The 17,280-nt window shown below is 43.5% G+C and overlaps 1 protein-coding gene across 6 annotated transcripts in view; it reads left to right on the forward strand.

Moving 5' to 3' along the window:
- The window catches only part of LOC110489742 (lethal(3)malignant brain tumor-like protein 4), a 143,811-nt gene that overhangs the window by 73,694 nt on the left and 52,837 nt on the right, over positions 1–17,280 (forward strand). For all 6 annotated transcript variants that reach the window (XR_002468616.3, XR_016486587.1, XM_021562594.3 and 3 more), the window contains 3 exons: positions 3,628–3,807; positions 5,540–5,686; positions 14,126–14,199. Coding sequence is in view for 4 of the 6 variants with exons in the window: in XM_021562594.3 (XP_021418269.2) it covers positions 3,628–3,807; positions 5,540–5,686; positions 14,126–14,199 (401 nt within the window). In the remaining 2 variants the exon portion in view is untranslated. The remainder of the gene's footprint in view (positions 1–3,627; positions 3,808–5,539; positions 5,687–14,125; positions 14,200–17,280) is intronic.

Here is a 17,280-nt window from a genome sequence, read left to right on the forward strand (position 1 = left end):
TCTCTGTCCCCAACGCCCTAGGCGACCAGTTTTGATAGCCTTCAGCCGCACCCTCATACTACTCCTTCTCTGTTCCGCGGGTGATGTGGAGGTAAACCCAGGCCCTGCATGTCCCCAGGCACCCTCATTTGTTGACTTCTGTGATCGAAAAAGCCTTGGTTTCATGCATGTCAACATCAGAAGCCTCCTCCCTAAGTGTGTCTTACTCACTGCTCTAGCACACTCTGCTAACCCTGATGTCCTTGCCGTGTCTGAATCCTGGCTCAGGAAGGCCACCAAAAATTCTGAGATTTCCATACCCAACTATAACATCTTCCGTCAAGATAGAACTGCCAAAGGGGGAGGAGTTGCAGTCTACTGCAGAGATAGCCTGCAAAGTAATGTCATACTCTCCAGGTCCATACCCAAACAGTTCGAACTACTAATTTTGAAAATTACTCTCTCCAGAAATAAGTCTCTCACTGTTGCCGCCTGCTACCGACCCCCCTCAGCTCCCAGCTGTGCCCTGGACACCATTTGTGAATTGATCGCCCCCCATCTAGCTTCAGAGTTTGTTCTGTTAGGTGACCTAAACTGGGATATGCTTAACACCCCGGCAGTCCTACAATCTAAGCTAGATGCCCTCAATCTCACTCAAATCATCAAGGAACCCACCAGGTACAACCCTAACTCTGTAAACAAGGGCACCCTCATTGACGTCATCCTGACCAACTGGCCCTCCAAATACACCTCCGCTGTCTACAACCAGGATCTCAGCGATCACTGCCTCATTGCCTGTATCCGCTACGGAGCCGCAGTCAAACGACCACCCCTCATCACTGTCAAACGCTCCCTAAAACACTTCTGTGAGCAGGCCTTTCTAATCGACCTGGCCCGGGTATCCTGGAAGGACATTGACCTCATCCCGTCAGTTGAGGATGCCTGGTCTTTCTTTAAAAGTAACTTCCTCACCATTTTAGATAAGCATGCTCCGTTCAAAAAATGCAGAACTAAGAACAGATATAGCCCCTGGTTCACTCCAGACCTGACTGCCCTCGACCAGCACAAAAACATCCTGTGGCGGACTGCGCTAACATCGAATAGTCCCCGCGATATGCAACTGTTCAGGGAAGTCAGGAACCAATACACACAGTCAGTCAGGAAAGCTAAAGCCAACTTCTTCAGGCAGAAGTTTGCATCCTGTAGCTCCAACTCCAAAAAGTTCTGGGACACTGTGAAGTCCATGGAGAACAAGAGCACCTCCTCCCAGCTGCCCACTGCACTGAGACTAGGTAACATGGTCACCACCGATAAATCCATGATTATCGAAAACTTCAACAAGCATTTCTCAACGGCTGGCCATGCCTTCCGCCTGGCTACTCCAACCTCGGACAACAGCTCCCCCCCCCCCGCAGCTACTCGCCCAAGCCTCTCCAGGTTCTCCTTTACCCAAATCCAGATAGCAGATGTCCTGAAAGAGCTGCAAAACCTGGACCCGTACAAATCAGCTGGGCTGGACAATCTGGACCCTCTATTCCTGAAACTATCCGCCGCCATTGTCGCAACCCCTATTACCAGCCTGTTCAACCTCTCTTTCATATCATCTGAGATCCCCAAGGATTGGAAAGCTGCCGCAGTCATCCCCCTCTTCAAAGGGGGCGACACCCTGGACCCAAACTGTTACAGACCTATATCCATCCTGCCCTGCCTATCTAAGGTCTTCGAAAGCCAAGTCAACAAACAGGTCACTGACCATCTTGAATCCCACCGTACCTTCTCCGCTGTGCAATCTGGTTTCCGAGCCGGTCACGGGTGTACCTCAGCCACGCTCAAGGTACTAAACGATATCATAACCGCCATCGATAAAAGACAGTACTGTGCAGCCGTCTTCATAGACCTTGCCAAGGCTTTCGACTCTGTCAATCACCGTATTCTTATCGGCAGACTCAGTAGCCTCGGTTTTTCGGATGACTGCCTTGCCTGGTTCACCAATTACTTTGCAGACAGAGTTCAGTGTGTCAAATCGGAGGGCATGCTGTCCGGTCCTCTGGCAGTCTCTATGGGGGTGCCACAGGGTTCAATTCTCGGGCCGACTCTTTTCTCTGTATATATCAATGATGTTTCTCATGCTGCGGGCGATTCCCTGATCCACCTCTACGCAGACGACACCATTCTATATACTTCCGGCCCGTCCTTGGACACTGTGCTATCTAACCTCCAAACGAGCTTCAATGCCATACAGCACTCCTTCCGTGGCCTCCAACTGCTCTTAAACGCTAGTAAAACCAAATGCATGCTTTTCAACCGTTCGCTGCCTGCACCCGCACGCCTGACCAGCATCACCACCCTGGATGGTTCCGACCTTGAATATGTGGACATCTATAAGTACCTAGGTGTCTGGCTAGACTCTAAACTCTCCTTCCAGACCCATATCAAACATCTCCAATCGAAAATCAAATCAAGAGTCGGCTTTCTATTCCGCAACAAAGCCTCCTTCACTCACGCCGCCAAACTTACCCTAGTAAAACTGACTATCCTACCGATCCTCGACTTCGGCGACGTCATCTACAAAATTGCTTCCAACACTCTACTCAGCAAACTGGATGCAGTTTATCACAGTGCCATCCGTTTTGTCACTAAAGCACCTTATACCACCCACCACTGCGACTTGTATGCTCTAGTCGGCTGGCCCTCGCTACATATTCGTCGCCAGACCCACTGGCTCCAGGTCATCTACAAGTCCATGCTAGGTAAAGCTCCGCCTTATCTCAGTTCACTGGTTACGATGGCAACACCCATCCGTAGCACGCGCTCCAGCAGGTATATCTCACTGATCATCCCTAAAGCCAACACCTCATTTGGCCGCCTTTCGTTCCAGTTCTCTGCTGCCTGTGACTGGAACGAATTGCAAAAATCGCTGAAGTTGGAGACTTTTATCTCCCTCACCAACTTCAAACATCTGCTATCTGAGCAGCTAACCGATCGCTGCAGCTGTACATAGTCTATTGGTAAATAGCCCACCCATTTTCACCTACCTCATCCCCATACTGTTTTTATTTATTTATTTTTATTTTTCTGCTCTTTTGCACACCAATATCTCTACCTGTACATAACCATCTGATCATTTATCACTCCAGTGTTAATCTGCATAATTGTAATTATTTGCCTACCTCATGCCTTTTGCACACAATGTATATATAGACTCCCCTTTTTTTCTACTGTGTTATTGACTTGTTAATTGTTTACTCCATGTGTAACTCTGTGTTGTCTGTTCACACTGCTATGCCTTATCTTGGCCAGGTCGCAGTTGCAAATGAGAACTTGTTCTCAACTAGCCTACCTGGTTAAATAAAGGTGAAATGAAAAAAAAAAAACATGCCGGGCCAAATGAACTCTCACACACAAACATGTCCTGCTGCTGCTGCATGGACTGGCCGGATGAGAAGTGCATGTTTTAACTGCCAGGTCTTTCTAGCACCATTTATTTTCTCTCTGTCTTTCTCTTTCTTTCTCAATCATGCCATTTCTTCTCTTACTGGCTCAATCTTTCAATCTGTCTACTTCTTTCTTTGGTCTCTCACTCTCTCTCTCTCCATCCCTATCCCTTTCTCTCACCCCTCCCCCTCCTTTTCTTTCATTTCTCCACAGTGCCTTCGGCTGTCCCTACTCCGACATCAACATGAAGAAGGAGGCTGTGCTGCCTGACCGGCTGGGCGGCGAAAAGCAGATCACCTTTGTCCCTGTGCACTTTGTCCAGAAGACCAAGAGGCTGTGCACTGCCGACGAACAGGAGGAAGCCACGCCCCAGGACACTCCCATGGAAACCAGGTGGGGGGAAGTGATGTCATTGTGATGATGTGTCAAGATGGCCAGCTGGCCCTGTTTCCATCCTCACTGATCTAAAATGATAGGATAGGTAAGAGCAAAGGTTCAACTTCATAGCTTTTAACCATCCAGACATGTCAGATCAGGGAGTGAAGAAAGGAATAATGCAATTTCCAATTATTTAAACATTGTCCGTGTCGCCACCCAACAGATATTTCTAATTGGACCTGCAGCCTTGGATGGAGAGGAGGCTTGGCTAAATGCAATCCCAATGTCATTGAACCTCTGTTTCACTTTCAGCTGAGAGGCCCTGACACTGTTCCAAACTAGAACAATTACAGCTGTCTTGACATTTTCAAAGTATTTATCTTAAAGTCATAACACAGCACACTACTCTCTGCAAATTTCAATTTTTCCAATGTTAGTGTTGGAGTCTGAGACGAGGCGGATGACGTGCCGTTGGCTCCTCGGCAGAGAAGTTTAAGGGTGGCGAATTGTATTTTTTCACAATGTCCACAGCAGAATCAGAAGCGTTTCGAATCAGAAGCGTTGGGTTAAACGCCGACTCAGCACTGCCGATCGGCTTAACTTACGCACTGCTCAGAAGGATTTTCTACTATTGCAGTGGGCTTGCTCTATTTGTCTAGGCCTGGCTGGGCTGTGGATGGCTGGCTGCCAGAGTTTACAGTCGGAAGCTTGTCAAGTGTAATAGCGGAGCGGGAGCCGAGCTGTGATGAACGGTTTTAATATATAACTAACTTGATTATCAACTTTTTAAATTCCCGCCAGAGGAGTCTTTAATGTGTCGGATGTAATCGTACATTGTTCTATTAATAAATCTTTGCCGTGCCATTGCCAAAGGTTGATTTCAGAAGCCTGCCAAGAAGTCTGCTAGAGTAGGCCGTACTCTACTCATAAATAAATACTGAAAAGGTTTTGTTCGAGGTCAGCATTTGTGTAAGGGACTATTGATCACTTACAGTACATGAAAATGTTTATTTCAAGAAATATCTTTGGTCTGGGCAGGTAGTAACAAAGCACACACAAATGCATCTATTACAATGAACTATGGACTACGGCCATCATTGTAAATAAGAATTTGTTCTTAACTGACTTGCCTAGTTAAATAAAGGTTAAATAAAATTTAAAAAATACCTTCTACCTGTCAGAGGTGTCTAGATAGTTTTCTTACAGCATCTAAAACAGTATTTTTTTGGACTGTACTGCTGATAAAGTATGTTTACCACTGTACATCCCACTACTGGCTTGCCATTGAAGCTAAGCAGTGTCAGTCCTGGTCGGTCCCTGGATGGGTGACCATATGTTGCTGAAATTGATTTTGGAGGGCCAGTAGGAGGCACTTTTTCCCCTGATAAAGAAAAACAGATCTCAATTCCCCAGGGCAGTGATTGGGTCTTTGCCCTGTGTAGGATACCCTCTTTCGGATGGGATATTAAATGGGTGTCCTGATTCTCTGTGGTAACCATCTCTGTTCAATGCCTTTTCTCTCTCACTCTTAACCTCTCCCTTTTATCCTCTCTCCCCCCTGCCCCTCACCCTATCTTTCTCTCTGTTTCTACCTTTTGCTCTCTCTATATTTCTTTCTCTCATTTTTATCCTCCCTCACTCAATCTCTCCCTTTACTCAATCTCTCCTTCCCCTCTCTCTCGCACTCCGCCCCTCGCTCCCTCTCTCGCTTTCTCTCCCTCCCTTTCTCTCTCCCCGTCGCTCTCAGGGCTATGTTGTCAGGGTATGAGGAGGCTGGTCGTCTGAGAGGACGACCCCCAGCCAACCCCCTGGTGAAGAGAGAGCCAAGGGAGGAACCAGCCACAGCTCAGGGACAGAAGCTCCTCTCTCTGGGGAAGAGAAGCCTACCCAGCAGGTAAGATAAGATGACTTTATTTGTAAATTGTGCACACGGTCCAACCGAAATGTGACTTCCGCTTTTAACCCAACCCCTCCGAAAGACACACACACAACCGGTCCAAATTTTTAGAACATCTACTCATTCAAGAGTTTCTTTATTTTGACTAGTTTCAACATTGTAGAATAATAGTGAAGCCATAAACGATGAAATAACAAATATAGAATCATGTAGTAACCAAAAAAGTGTTAAACAAATCAACATATATTTTATATTTGAGATTTTTCAAAGTAGCCAGCCTTTGCCTTGATGACAGCTTTTGCACACTCTTGGCATTCTCTCAACCAGCTTCACCTGGAATGCTTTTCCAACAGACTTGAAGGAGTTTCCACATATGCTGAGCTTGTTGGCTGCTTTTACTTCACTCTGCGGTTGGACTCATCTCAAACCATCTCAATTTGGTTGAGGTCAGGGGTTATCGAGGCCAGGTCATTTGATGCAGCACTCCATCTCTCTCCTTCTTGGTAAAATAGCCCTTACACAGCCTGGAGGTGTGTTGGGTGATTGTCCTGTTGAAAAATAGATGATAGTCCCACTAAGCCCAAAACAGATGGGATGGCATATTTACGGCAGAATGCTGTGGTAGCCATGCTGGTAAGTGTGCCTTGAATTCTAAAGAAATCACTGACCGTGTCACCAGCAAATTACCCCCACACCATAACACCACCACCTCCATGCTTTACGGTGGAAAAATACGCATGCGGAGATCATCCGTTCACCCACACCGCGTTACATAAAGACGTGGTTGGAACCAAAAATCTCCAGACCAAAGGACAAATTTCCACCTGTCTAATGTCCATTGCTCATGTTTTTTGACCCAAGCAAGTCAGTTGCACGACTGAATGCATTCAACTGAAATCTGTCTTCCGCATTTAACCCAAACTCTCTGAATCAGAGAGGTGCGGGAGGCTGCCATAATCGACATCCACGTTTTCAGTAGTGGTTTCTTTGCAACGATTCAACCCTGAAGGCCTGATTCACACAGTCTCCTCTGAACAGTTGATGTTGAGATGTGTCTGTTACTTGAACTCTGAAGAGTTTATTTGGGCTGCAATTTCTGAGGCTGGTAACTCTAATGATCTTATACTCTGCAGCATAGGTAACTCTGGGTCTTCCATTTCTGTGGCGGTCCTCATGAGAGCCAGTTTCATCATAGCGCTTGATGGTTTTTGCGACTGCACTAGAAGAAACCTTCAAAACATCAACCTTCTTGACATGTCTTAAAGTAATGATGGACTGTCGTTACTCTTTGCTTATTTGAGCTGTTCATGCCATAATATGGACTTTTACCAAATAGGGCTGTCTTCTGTATACCACCCTACTGTGTCACAACACAACTGATTGGCTCAAACGCATTAAGAAGGAAAGACATTTTACTTTTAACAAGGCATACCTGTTAGTTGAAATGAATTCCAGGTGACTACCTCATGAAGCTGGTTGAGAGAATGCCAAGAGTGTGCAAAGCTGTCATCAAGACAAAGGGTGGCTATTTGAAGAATCTCAAATATAAAATATATTTTGATTTGTTTAACACTTTTTTGGTTACTACATGATTCCATATGTAATTTCATAGTTGTGATGTCTTCACTATTATTCTACAATGTAGAAAATAGTAAAAATAAAGAAAAATCCTCCCTTGAGTAGGTGTTGTGACTGGTAGTGTTCATATACAGGTTTTGGAGAGGTGCAAGGGCTGCCACACTGGGTGCTCTAAGAGCTCTTGTTGTAGGGGGGTTAAGTGCCTTGCTAAAGGGCACAACGGCAGACAATGGCATCTCATATTTGATACCAACAACCCTCTGGTTGCCAGTTCACGTCCTGGTAACCCCGGTAGCTGGCTCGCCCCTCTAACTGCTAGGCTACCTGCCGCCCCAGTACATTATACACTATATACCTCAGGCCATAAGGACTTCTTAATCATTTTACACTACTGATCCATTCGAGCTGTACTGAGCTGACCTGGTAAGGCATTCTCCATAGTTGCTGGAACCATGCTGCAAAGGACAATGTGAAAGGAATATTACAAGTCAGCATTCTTTGGTTCGGGTCAACAAAAAAGTGAAAATGTTTTTACTTTATTGCCGTACTCACAGCAGGTCAAGGCCGTGAGGCCTTCCTATCTCCCTACTTACTATCACCACCATGCTGGGAGAATAGAAAAAATATGTTTTATTGTCACTTACACCGGATAGGTGCAGTGGAAAGTGTTGTTTTAAAGGGTCAGCCATAGTAGTACAGTGCCCCTGGAGCAAATTGGGGTTAAATGCCTTGCTCAAAGGCACATCGACACATTTTTTCACCTTGTCGGCTTGTGCATTCGAACCAGAGACCTTTCGGTTACTGGCCGAACACTCTAAGTACTAGGCTACCTGCTGCCATAATATGACCTGTAATTGTGTGGATGTGGGTAACGCAAATCTTTGGCTAGTGTTTCACCACTCTGCATCTTCAGATTAAACCGGTTTCTCTGATGAACCATACAACAGCATTTGTTGACCATGCTGTGGCAGGTAATGTGTTTTTGAGTGAGAGAAGTTCATTGCTGATCTCAATTTCTTGAAATGAAATCAGCATGCTTTCTTTTTGTTTTAAAATAGTTAGCAGTAGTTCAGAAGGTCAGGGCCTGGTTTCCCAGAAGCATCTTAAGGCTCAATGGTTTTAAAAATAAACTTAACCTTTAGATGTTTTTGGGAAACCAGGTCCTGGTCATATGTACTGTACATCTTCCAAACGGCAGCCATCTTGTCATAAACATTTCTGAGATAGAGATTTCCGAATCTTACTTTTTGTGAATTGGTTTCACCTCCAAATCCAATTTCCTGTTCTGTCAATAATTTATAAAAGTGTTAGTCATCTCTTCATATAGCACCACCTGCATTTCCTCTCTCAGCGTCTCAGAGCTCTGTGTCACTGTCACAACTCTCTGTACTCTCTAACAGGGCGTTTTGAGACAGGCGCTTGCTCTGCCACCCGGCTCTTAGCGAGGCCCCCCTGGGGTTCCTCTTGGTCGGGTTGACATGGTGTTAATGCAAGGGCACTGATCCAGAACCGTCCATGATGGGCCACGCTCGCTCTGTCTGTCTCTGTGGTTACTGTGTTTAGAGCACTGAGATGCAGTGCAGATCACAGAGACACGAGGCAGGAGTTTACACACACACACACACACTCTCACCCATAACGCTGGATTGTTTCAATTGAACCCCCAATCTACCTAAGCCCACAAAACCTATTTAAAAAATAACAGATCTCTACTGTATCTGCGGCATCGATTCAAGTCAAATCAAATACTGCCACAAAATATTTATAGCTACAGTCTGATTTATCACTACTTCAGCCATAAAATGGCTACAGATCCCTTCAAATTGTGTTTTAACCCCTATCATAACTATCACTGTGATTTCACTTCCCTGTCACCATACTGTCACCATACTGATGTCAACGACCCACACACCCACCCGTCCAAAGCTCATGGAAATACAAATGCTCTGTCATTTAAAGAGCCATACTGTCGCAGATGGCTCCTCAGAAAGAGACGGTTGAGAGGGGAAGAGACGGTTGAGAGAGATGGGAGAGACGGGGGGGGGAGAGAGAAGGAGAGACGGAGAGAGAGACGGACAGAGAGACAGAGTGTGTGTGTGTGTGTACAGTAATGCCGTATAGAGCGAGCAGATTAGAAAACCCTACATCCCAGTGTGATTGAATTTGTTTTCCCTCATACGGCCCGCTCTAGCCAGGTTCTCCTGTGTGTACGTTTACGACGAGGAGCTGATTATTAAACCCTGTGAAAGATTTACTGCATGCCTTGAACATTATGTAAGGCTGCGGTTATATAAAAAATGAAAATAAAAAGTGTCACACAAGCCTAAAATTAGGAACAGTTACCTGACATATCCATCGTGGTTGATCCGGCTATATTTTACCGAAATACATTGGAGCTTGTTATGTAAGATACTTGTATCAATATTTCCTGATCTGGCATGCCTCCCTCGATGCAGTGAAAATAAAACCCAGTATTGCGTTATTCTCTAGTCCATTGTTTGAGTGCAGCAATGCAGCAGAGATGTACACTACCGTTCAAAAGTTTGGGGTCACTTAAAAATGTCCTTGTTTTTGAAAGAAAAGCAACAAAAAAAGTCAATTCAAATAACATCAAATTGATCAGAAATACAGTGTGGACATTGTTATCGTTGTAAATTACTATTGTTGCTGGAAATAATTTTTTAATGGAATATCTACATAAGCGTAAAGAGGCCCATTATCAGCAACCATCACTCCTGTGTTCCAGTGTTAGCTAATCCAAGTGTATAATTTTAAAAGGCTAATTGATCATTAGAAAACCCTTTTGCAATTATGTTAGCACAGCTGAAAACTGTTGTGCTGATTTAAAGAAGCAATAAAACTGGCCTTCTTTAGACTAGTTGAGTATCTGGAGCATCAGCATTTGTGGGTTCGATTACAGGCTCAAAATGGCCAGAAACAATGCACTTTCTTCTGAAACCTGTCACTCTATTCTTGTTCTGCGAAATTAAGGCTATTCCATGTGAAAAATTGACAAGAAACTGAAGATATCGTACAACGCTGTGTACTAACTACTCCCTTCACAGAACAGAGCAAACTGGCCCTAACCAGAATAGAAAGAGGAGTGGGAGGCCCCGGTGCACAACTGAGCAAGAAGACAAGTACATTAGAGTGTCTAGTTTGAGAAACAGACGCCTCACAAGTCCTCAACTGGCAGCTTCGTTAAATAGTACCCGCAAAACCACAGTCTCAACGTCAACAATGAAGAGGCGACTCCGGGATGCTGGCCTTCTAGGCAGAGTTAATCTGTCCAGTATCTGTGTTCTTTTGTCCATCTTAATCTTTTCTTTTTATTGGCCAGTCTAAGATATGGCGTTTTCTTTGCAACTCTGCCTAGAAGGCCAGCATCCCGGAGTCGCCTCTTCACTGTTGACGTTGAGAAGTTGAGACTCATTAATCATTCAATGTTTGTCGGCTCGACTTTCAAACGGGGAGACAAGACCCCTTGAGAGTTTTGAAATAATGAACTTGATACTCTTTGAGCTGGTTTGTGTATTATGAAACATCAACAACGTAGTCCTTTGAGATAGCTTTGGCTTCATTTTGGCTGATCCTCAAGGTTATTTCTGTCTGTGGCCAGTCTTGGAAATACTGTCAGGACTTGTCCATGGGAACTTCCTTTAGTGCCTCAATTTATTTATCTCCTATTCACTGTCACAATCAATTCAAAAGCATGGCTTTCACTTTACACAATGTATGTAGTGTCATGGTCTGAAGTAGACCTGTGCTGTAGCTGTAGACTCTAAAATCTATTATAACATAATAAATATGGCCTTTTAGTTTTTTTAATTTTCACTATATCACTGGATTATTGAAGCTGTAAATCCCGTACTTCCCATTGACAATGATAGAGTTAGCTATAGCTAATGCAGGATGGGAAGTTACTGTAGTCTGAATTAGAAGTGTATCATTTCACTGGTTCTTAATAGTGTGTGCTGGAAGTGTTTGACTGGACCTTTTTTTATATAAATGTTTTTATTTTTTATCGATATGATTTATTTAAGTGTCATACACCTACCGGTGCCCAGTCCACATGGGCTTACAAGACACTAGTAAACACAGTTCCATTTTCCTTGTACTCAACAAAATAACATTTAACAAATGATATCCAGTTGAAGTTGGAAGTTTACATACATTTGGGTTGGAGTCATTAACTTGTTTTTCAACCACTCCACAAATGTCTTCTAAACAAACTATAGTTTTGGCAAGTCGGATAGGACATCTACTTTGTGCATGACATAAGTCATTTTTCCAACAATTGTTTACAGACAGATCATTTCACTTATAATTCACTGTATCACAATTCCAGTGGGTCAGAAGTTTACATACACTAAGTTGACTGTGCCTTTAAACATCTTGGAAAATTCCAGAACATGATGTCATGGCTTTAGAAGCTTCTGATAGGCTAATTGATATCATTTGAGTCAATTGGAGGTGTACCTGTGGATGCATTTCAAGGCCATCGTTATGTTTGGAGGAAAAAGGGGGAGGCTTGCAAGCTGAAGAACACCATCCTAACCGTGAAGCACGGGGGCTGGCAGCATCATGTTGTTGGGGTGCTTTGCTGCAGGGGGGACTGGTGCACTTCACAAGATAGGCAGAGGCAGGAACATTATGTGGATATATTGAAGCAACATCTCAAGACATCAGTCAGGAAGTTAAAACTTGGTCACAAATGGGTCTTCCAAATGGACAATGACCCCAAGCATACTTCCAAAGTTGTGGCAAAATGGCTTAAGGACAACAGAGTCGAGGTATTGGAGTGGCCATCACAACGCCCTGACCTCAATCCTATAGAAAATTTGTGGGCAGAACTGAAAATGCGTGTGCGAGCAAGGAGGCCTACAAACGTGACTCAGTTACACCAGCTCTGTCAGGAGGAATGGCCAAAATTCACCCAACTTATCGTGGGAAGCTTGTGGAAGGCTACCCAAAATGTTTGACCCAAGTTAAACAATTTAAAGGCAATGCTACCAAACAGTAATGTAATGTAATGTATGTAAGCTTCTGACCCACTGGGACTGTGATGAAAGAAATAAAAGTTTAAATAAATAATTCTCTACTATTATTCTGATATTTCACATTCTTAAAATAAAGAGGTGATCTTAACTGACCTAAGACAGGGAATTTTTACTAGGATTAAATGTCAGAAATTGTGAAAAATTGAGTTTAAATGTATTTGGCTAAGGTGTATGTAAACTTCCGACTTCAACTGTACATACAATAATCATGACAGATAGCATCTCGCCACATGTTTACATAGTAGATAGAATTCTAACTGTTCTTGTTCCCCTCATCATCTGTCACTATATTCTCTTTAACGGTAGGGCCTAGCATTTCCGTATCTGTGGATGGAATTTGCATTGTGCAGTAGATTTGATTGGCGATTCAGGTATGGTCTCTGACTGCTTAGACCTCTGTCAATATCTTCCTGTAGAGGTAGCATCATCCAGGGGGAAGGGCAGAGGCTCACTATAGTCTCCTTTAAATCCCTGTCTGATAGAACATAACAATGAGAGGACTTCTCCCAAATGGAGCAGACAGGTCTTATGCCTTTGGAGGAGACGCATTAAAAGTTGTGCTGCCGTAGAATTACTTATGTTGAACATACATTCCCATTTAAGTCAATTTAATTTATGTATATAGCCATGTCCTTTCCAGTTATGCTACTCTAATGCGCTCCCCTGAGCTCAATTGTTCCCCCAGGCATATTCGGGACATGCATTCATTTCATTGCCTCTAAGCACGTACTAGAAGATGTCTTGCAGTTATTACAAGAAGAATTCTGTAGCCATCCATATTACCATAGCCATAACTTTTTAAAATCTGCATTGCCAAAGTATTGTGCACTGCTGTAGTTTGTCCCCATAGACACACCTGGTCCAGGTCATTTAGAATATGTTTTGGGGTTTTATATTTCTCACCTTTTTATTATTTTATTTGTTAAGCACTTTGAAATGCATCCGCTGTAAGAGATTTTACTCTACACATAATGTTTGATTATTTGATTAATTTCTCATAGAGAACACAGTCCCACTGTAAATGAGGTGCAACTTATAAAGGCTTCATAAGCCCTACATAAATGCTTCACAAATCATCTATAATCGTATGTCATACTCTATAAATGGTGTACAAGAATACATAGTATTTTATGTCACGTTTGGCAAATCACCCTACAGTGGTAATGGATGTCATCCTTTATACACCATTTATAATGCATTGGATACACTTATAGATGATTTATGAAGCCTTTATGTAGTGTTTATGAAGCCTTTGTAGTGCTTATGAAGTGTTTTATGTATGCTATATAAAGCCTTTATAAGTTGTAAAATCTGTTGTTTTACCTTCATTGAAAGACCTGCATCAGGTGTGGCTCTATGGTGTTTCTCCTACAGTCTTCTTTACTGTCAAGAGAGACTGCCCTGCCAAACTGCATCATAGTCCCCCTTTCAGCTAGCACCCAATCACTGTGGACATGCTATCATAACCACTATCCATAGAGCTATCATTACTGTATCCTCAGCACTGGTGTTTTTCTCTGCCAGGAGCACATCGATGTACAGCAGTTTGTAAGATGGTGCAATGATGTGAATGCTATAAAGTAGATACGTATGTGTGCTTTATAATAGGATATATTTTTATACCATGACGATATATAGATTTTATGTAAGCCATCTCAGGTTTATATTCGCTCTGTTGTTAGGACTTAAAAGCAGTTCCACCTCAATGCTTGTTTGCTTGGTAATCTTCTAGCCCCAATAGTGAATCACTTTCTCGCTGTAAGATCATCTCTCTCTCGCTCTTTCTTTATCTCCTCAGGCTCTCCCAGTCAACAAAATATCTGCGAGTCAAAGAGGAGGAGGAAGAGATTGACTTGAATAGCATGATCACAGGTAATGGAAACAGCTGGGGTAGATGGTTCAAAGGTTGTCGTTAATGGTATTATTGACATCCTGGATGCTTTCCCTCGCTCTTTGGAGTGTCGTATGGGCTGGAGATACTACATTACCTACAGTCATTTCCCCCCGTACCTTCTGGCAGCCGGCACCCCAAGTGACTCAAGGCAACGAGAGCATAGACCTATCTATGTACCTGTGGCACCTTTTTAGTTGTTTTTATATATATATATAGAGAGAGAGAGAGAGAGGCCTGGCCACTAAACACTCACTAATGATGACACTGTAATGCCCTTTTATAGTCGAGTCTCCCCACCCAAAGCTATTCAGCTAGTGACAGGTTTTTATTTTTAAATTGTGTAAGTGGCTTGCCGGCTGCTTAGCATCTGACAGGTAGTTACTCTCCACGAAGATGGCTGGTTGTGTGAGCGAGCAATCACTGGAGAGTTGGATACCCAATTTCACCTGAGGTAATTGATGTCAATCACGGTTGCTACTGGGGTGATTTCTCTGTGAAATTGGGCGTTTTCAAGTAGCAAGGAAGTATTAGTCCTAAGTCACTGGATCACCTGGCCTCGCAGTCACTCATTTTGATTTCAGTGAGCACAGGTGTAATGGAGTTTTGAGACTGGTTCAAAACCTAGTGGGGAAAAACACAGATCTTTTAGTTTAGTTTTTCTTTTTACTACATTGGCGAGGCCCAATAACATCTAGATTCCTCTATCTATTTGGATAGCTGCATTGATTGCTATGATTTGGTGGGTGGTTTCCATGGCAACCTGGCCCAGTCAGCAGGAGAGAGGTGGGGGGGGGCACAGGGAGTGTGTGTGTGTGTTTTTGTGTGTGTGTGTGTGTGCGTACGCGTGTGTATTTTTCCGTTAAGCTGTCAGTTTCTCCCAAGGAAAAAGAGACGACGTAGTCTGGAAGGAGCCCTGTTTCGTATCTTTTCAGGCCGAATGCATTTCACCGGCTGTGTATCGGAGTGAATAACTAATTTTAGGTCCACTACCCGCGATGACAGCTCTTCCAACTCTGTGAGGACGATAAGAGGAGGTGAAAGAGCTCTAGTTGTGACGACAGAACGCATTACTGCTACAGCCGGAGTAGCCAGTCAGGCAGGCCACACACACACACACACACCAGATACACACACACCCAAACACATACTTGTGCACACAAACCATACCACACTCACCTTACCTCCAGGCCACAAGGACCCAATTGCTTCTGCCATGAGTTTGTTCTTTGCTGCCTCAACGAACTAACCAAACTGATCCGTACTCTACTGTGAAGGATGATTCTGGAACCTGGATTTCATTCAGTACATTCTGTACCGGCAATGTGATAAGATAGTTAGAGAACACCACACAATGAGAAATTAAACTGAAGAACACTCAAAAATCTCATTCTTCTCACTCCATGCAGGAATGTCCATTCTTGTCATTCTTTCCTCCTTTGTTTTGTGGGACTTTTTCAGTAACTGTGGGATGGCAAGTGATCAGGAGAGACTTGTCGGGTCACCCCACCCTTGGACTCCTTTACAGCTGAAATCCCTTCTGAAAGGGACAGATGAGAGAGAGAGATTCACCTCTTTTCTATCCCTTCTCTCCTCCAGCCTGTCCTCTTCTCTCTCCTTTTTCCTTACCTCTCTTCTTCTTTCCTCTCCTCCATCCTCTCCTCTATCTTCCTGGTACAGGAAGAGACAGTCCACCCATGGCCTTGGCTACAGCATACTTTTCAAACTGGACTTTTTGTAGTTAACAAATATTGTTGCTAAAGCATATAGTTATTACTCACTATGAGTTTATATGGTAGTTATACTATAGTTAAAGCATTTGTGTAAGTGGTACTGCAATGTTCATTACTGAGCTGTAGTTTACATTTCTTATCCCACACTAGCAGATAATCATATTCTGGTCTTGATTCATTCATAACTGTCGTAGAGTTGAATACACTTCTGAGTGTCATGACAATCCATCTCTGAACAATGTTAAATATGTTAATGTACTGAATGATTGTGTTAGTGAGAATGATCTGATTGCAATATCATCCATTGAAGATCTTGACTCATGACTTGCGTTCATATATATATATATGCACTGTATATATATAATGCACTGTATATATATATATATATATATCACACACACACACACACAGTGGGACAAAAAAGTATTTAGTCAGCCACCAATTGTGCAAGTTCTCCCACTTAAAAAGATGAGAGAGGCCTGTAATTGTCATCATAGGTACACTTCAACTATGACAGACAAAATGAGAAAAAAAATCCAGAAAATCACATTGTAGGATTTTTTATGAATTTATTTGCAAATTATGGTGGATATCGACATAACCTGAAAGGCTGCTCAGCAAGGAAGAGAACCCGATGGTCACTCTGACAGCATTCTAGAGTTCCTCTGTGGAGATGGGATAACCTTCCAGAAGGACAACCATCTCGGCAGTACTCCACCAATCAGCCTTTATGATAGTGGCCAACCGGAAGCCACTCCTCAGGAAAAGGCACATGACAGCCCGCTTGGAGTTTGCCTAAAGACTCTCAGACCATGAGAAACAAGATTATCTGGCCTGATGAAACCAAGGTTGAACTCTTAGTCTGGATCGAGGGAAAGATGAACAGAGAGAAGTACAGAGACATCCTTGATGTGAAAGCCTGCTCCAGAACCTCAGACTAGGGTGAAGGTTCACCTTCCAACAGGACAACAACCCTAAGCACACAGCCAAGACAATGCAGGAGTGGCTTCAGGACAAGTCTCTGAATGTCCTTGAGTGGCCCAGCCAGAGCCCATACTTGAACCCGATCGAACATCCCTGGAGAGACCTGAAAATAGCTGTGCAGCGATGCTCCCCATCCAACCTGACAGAGCTTGAGATGATCTGCAGAGAAGAATGGGAGAAACTCCCCAAATACAAGTGTGCCAAGCTTGTAGCGTCATACCCAAGAAGAGTCCATATTTATATACATTTTTTTTATATAACCTTTATTTAACTAGGCAAGTCAGTTGAGAACAAATTCTTATTTACAATGACGGCCTCGGAACATTGAGTTAACTGCCCTGTTCA

This window comes from Oncorhynchus mykiss, chromosome 15 (genome assembly GCF_057628025.1).
Source record: "Oncorhynchus mykiss isolate SJ-2025 chromosome 15, ASM5762802v1, whole genome shotgun sequence".
NCBI classification, from domain to species: domain Eukaryota; kingdom Metazoa; phylum Chordata; class Actinopteri; order Salmoniformes; family Salmonidae; genus Oncorhynchus; species Oncorhynchus mykiss.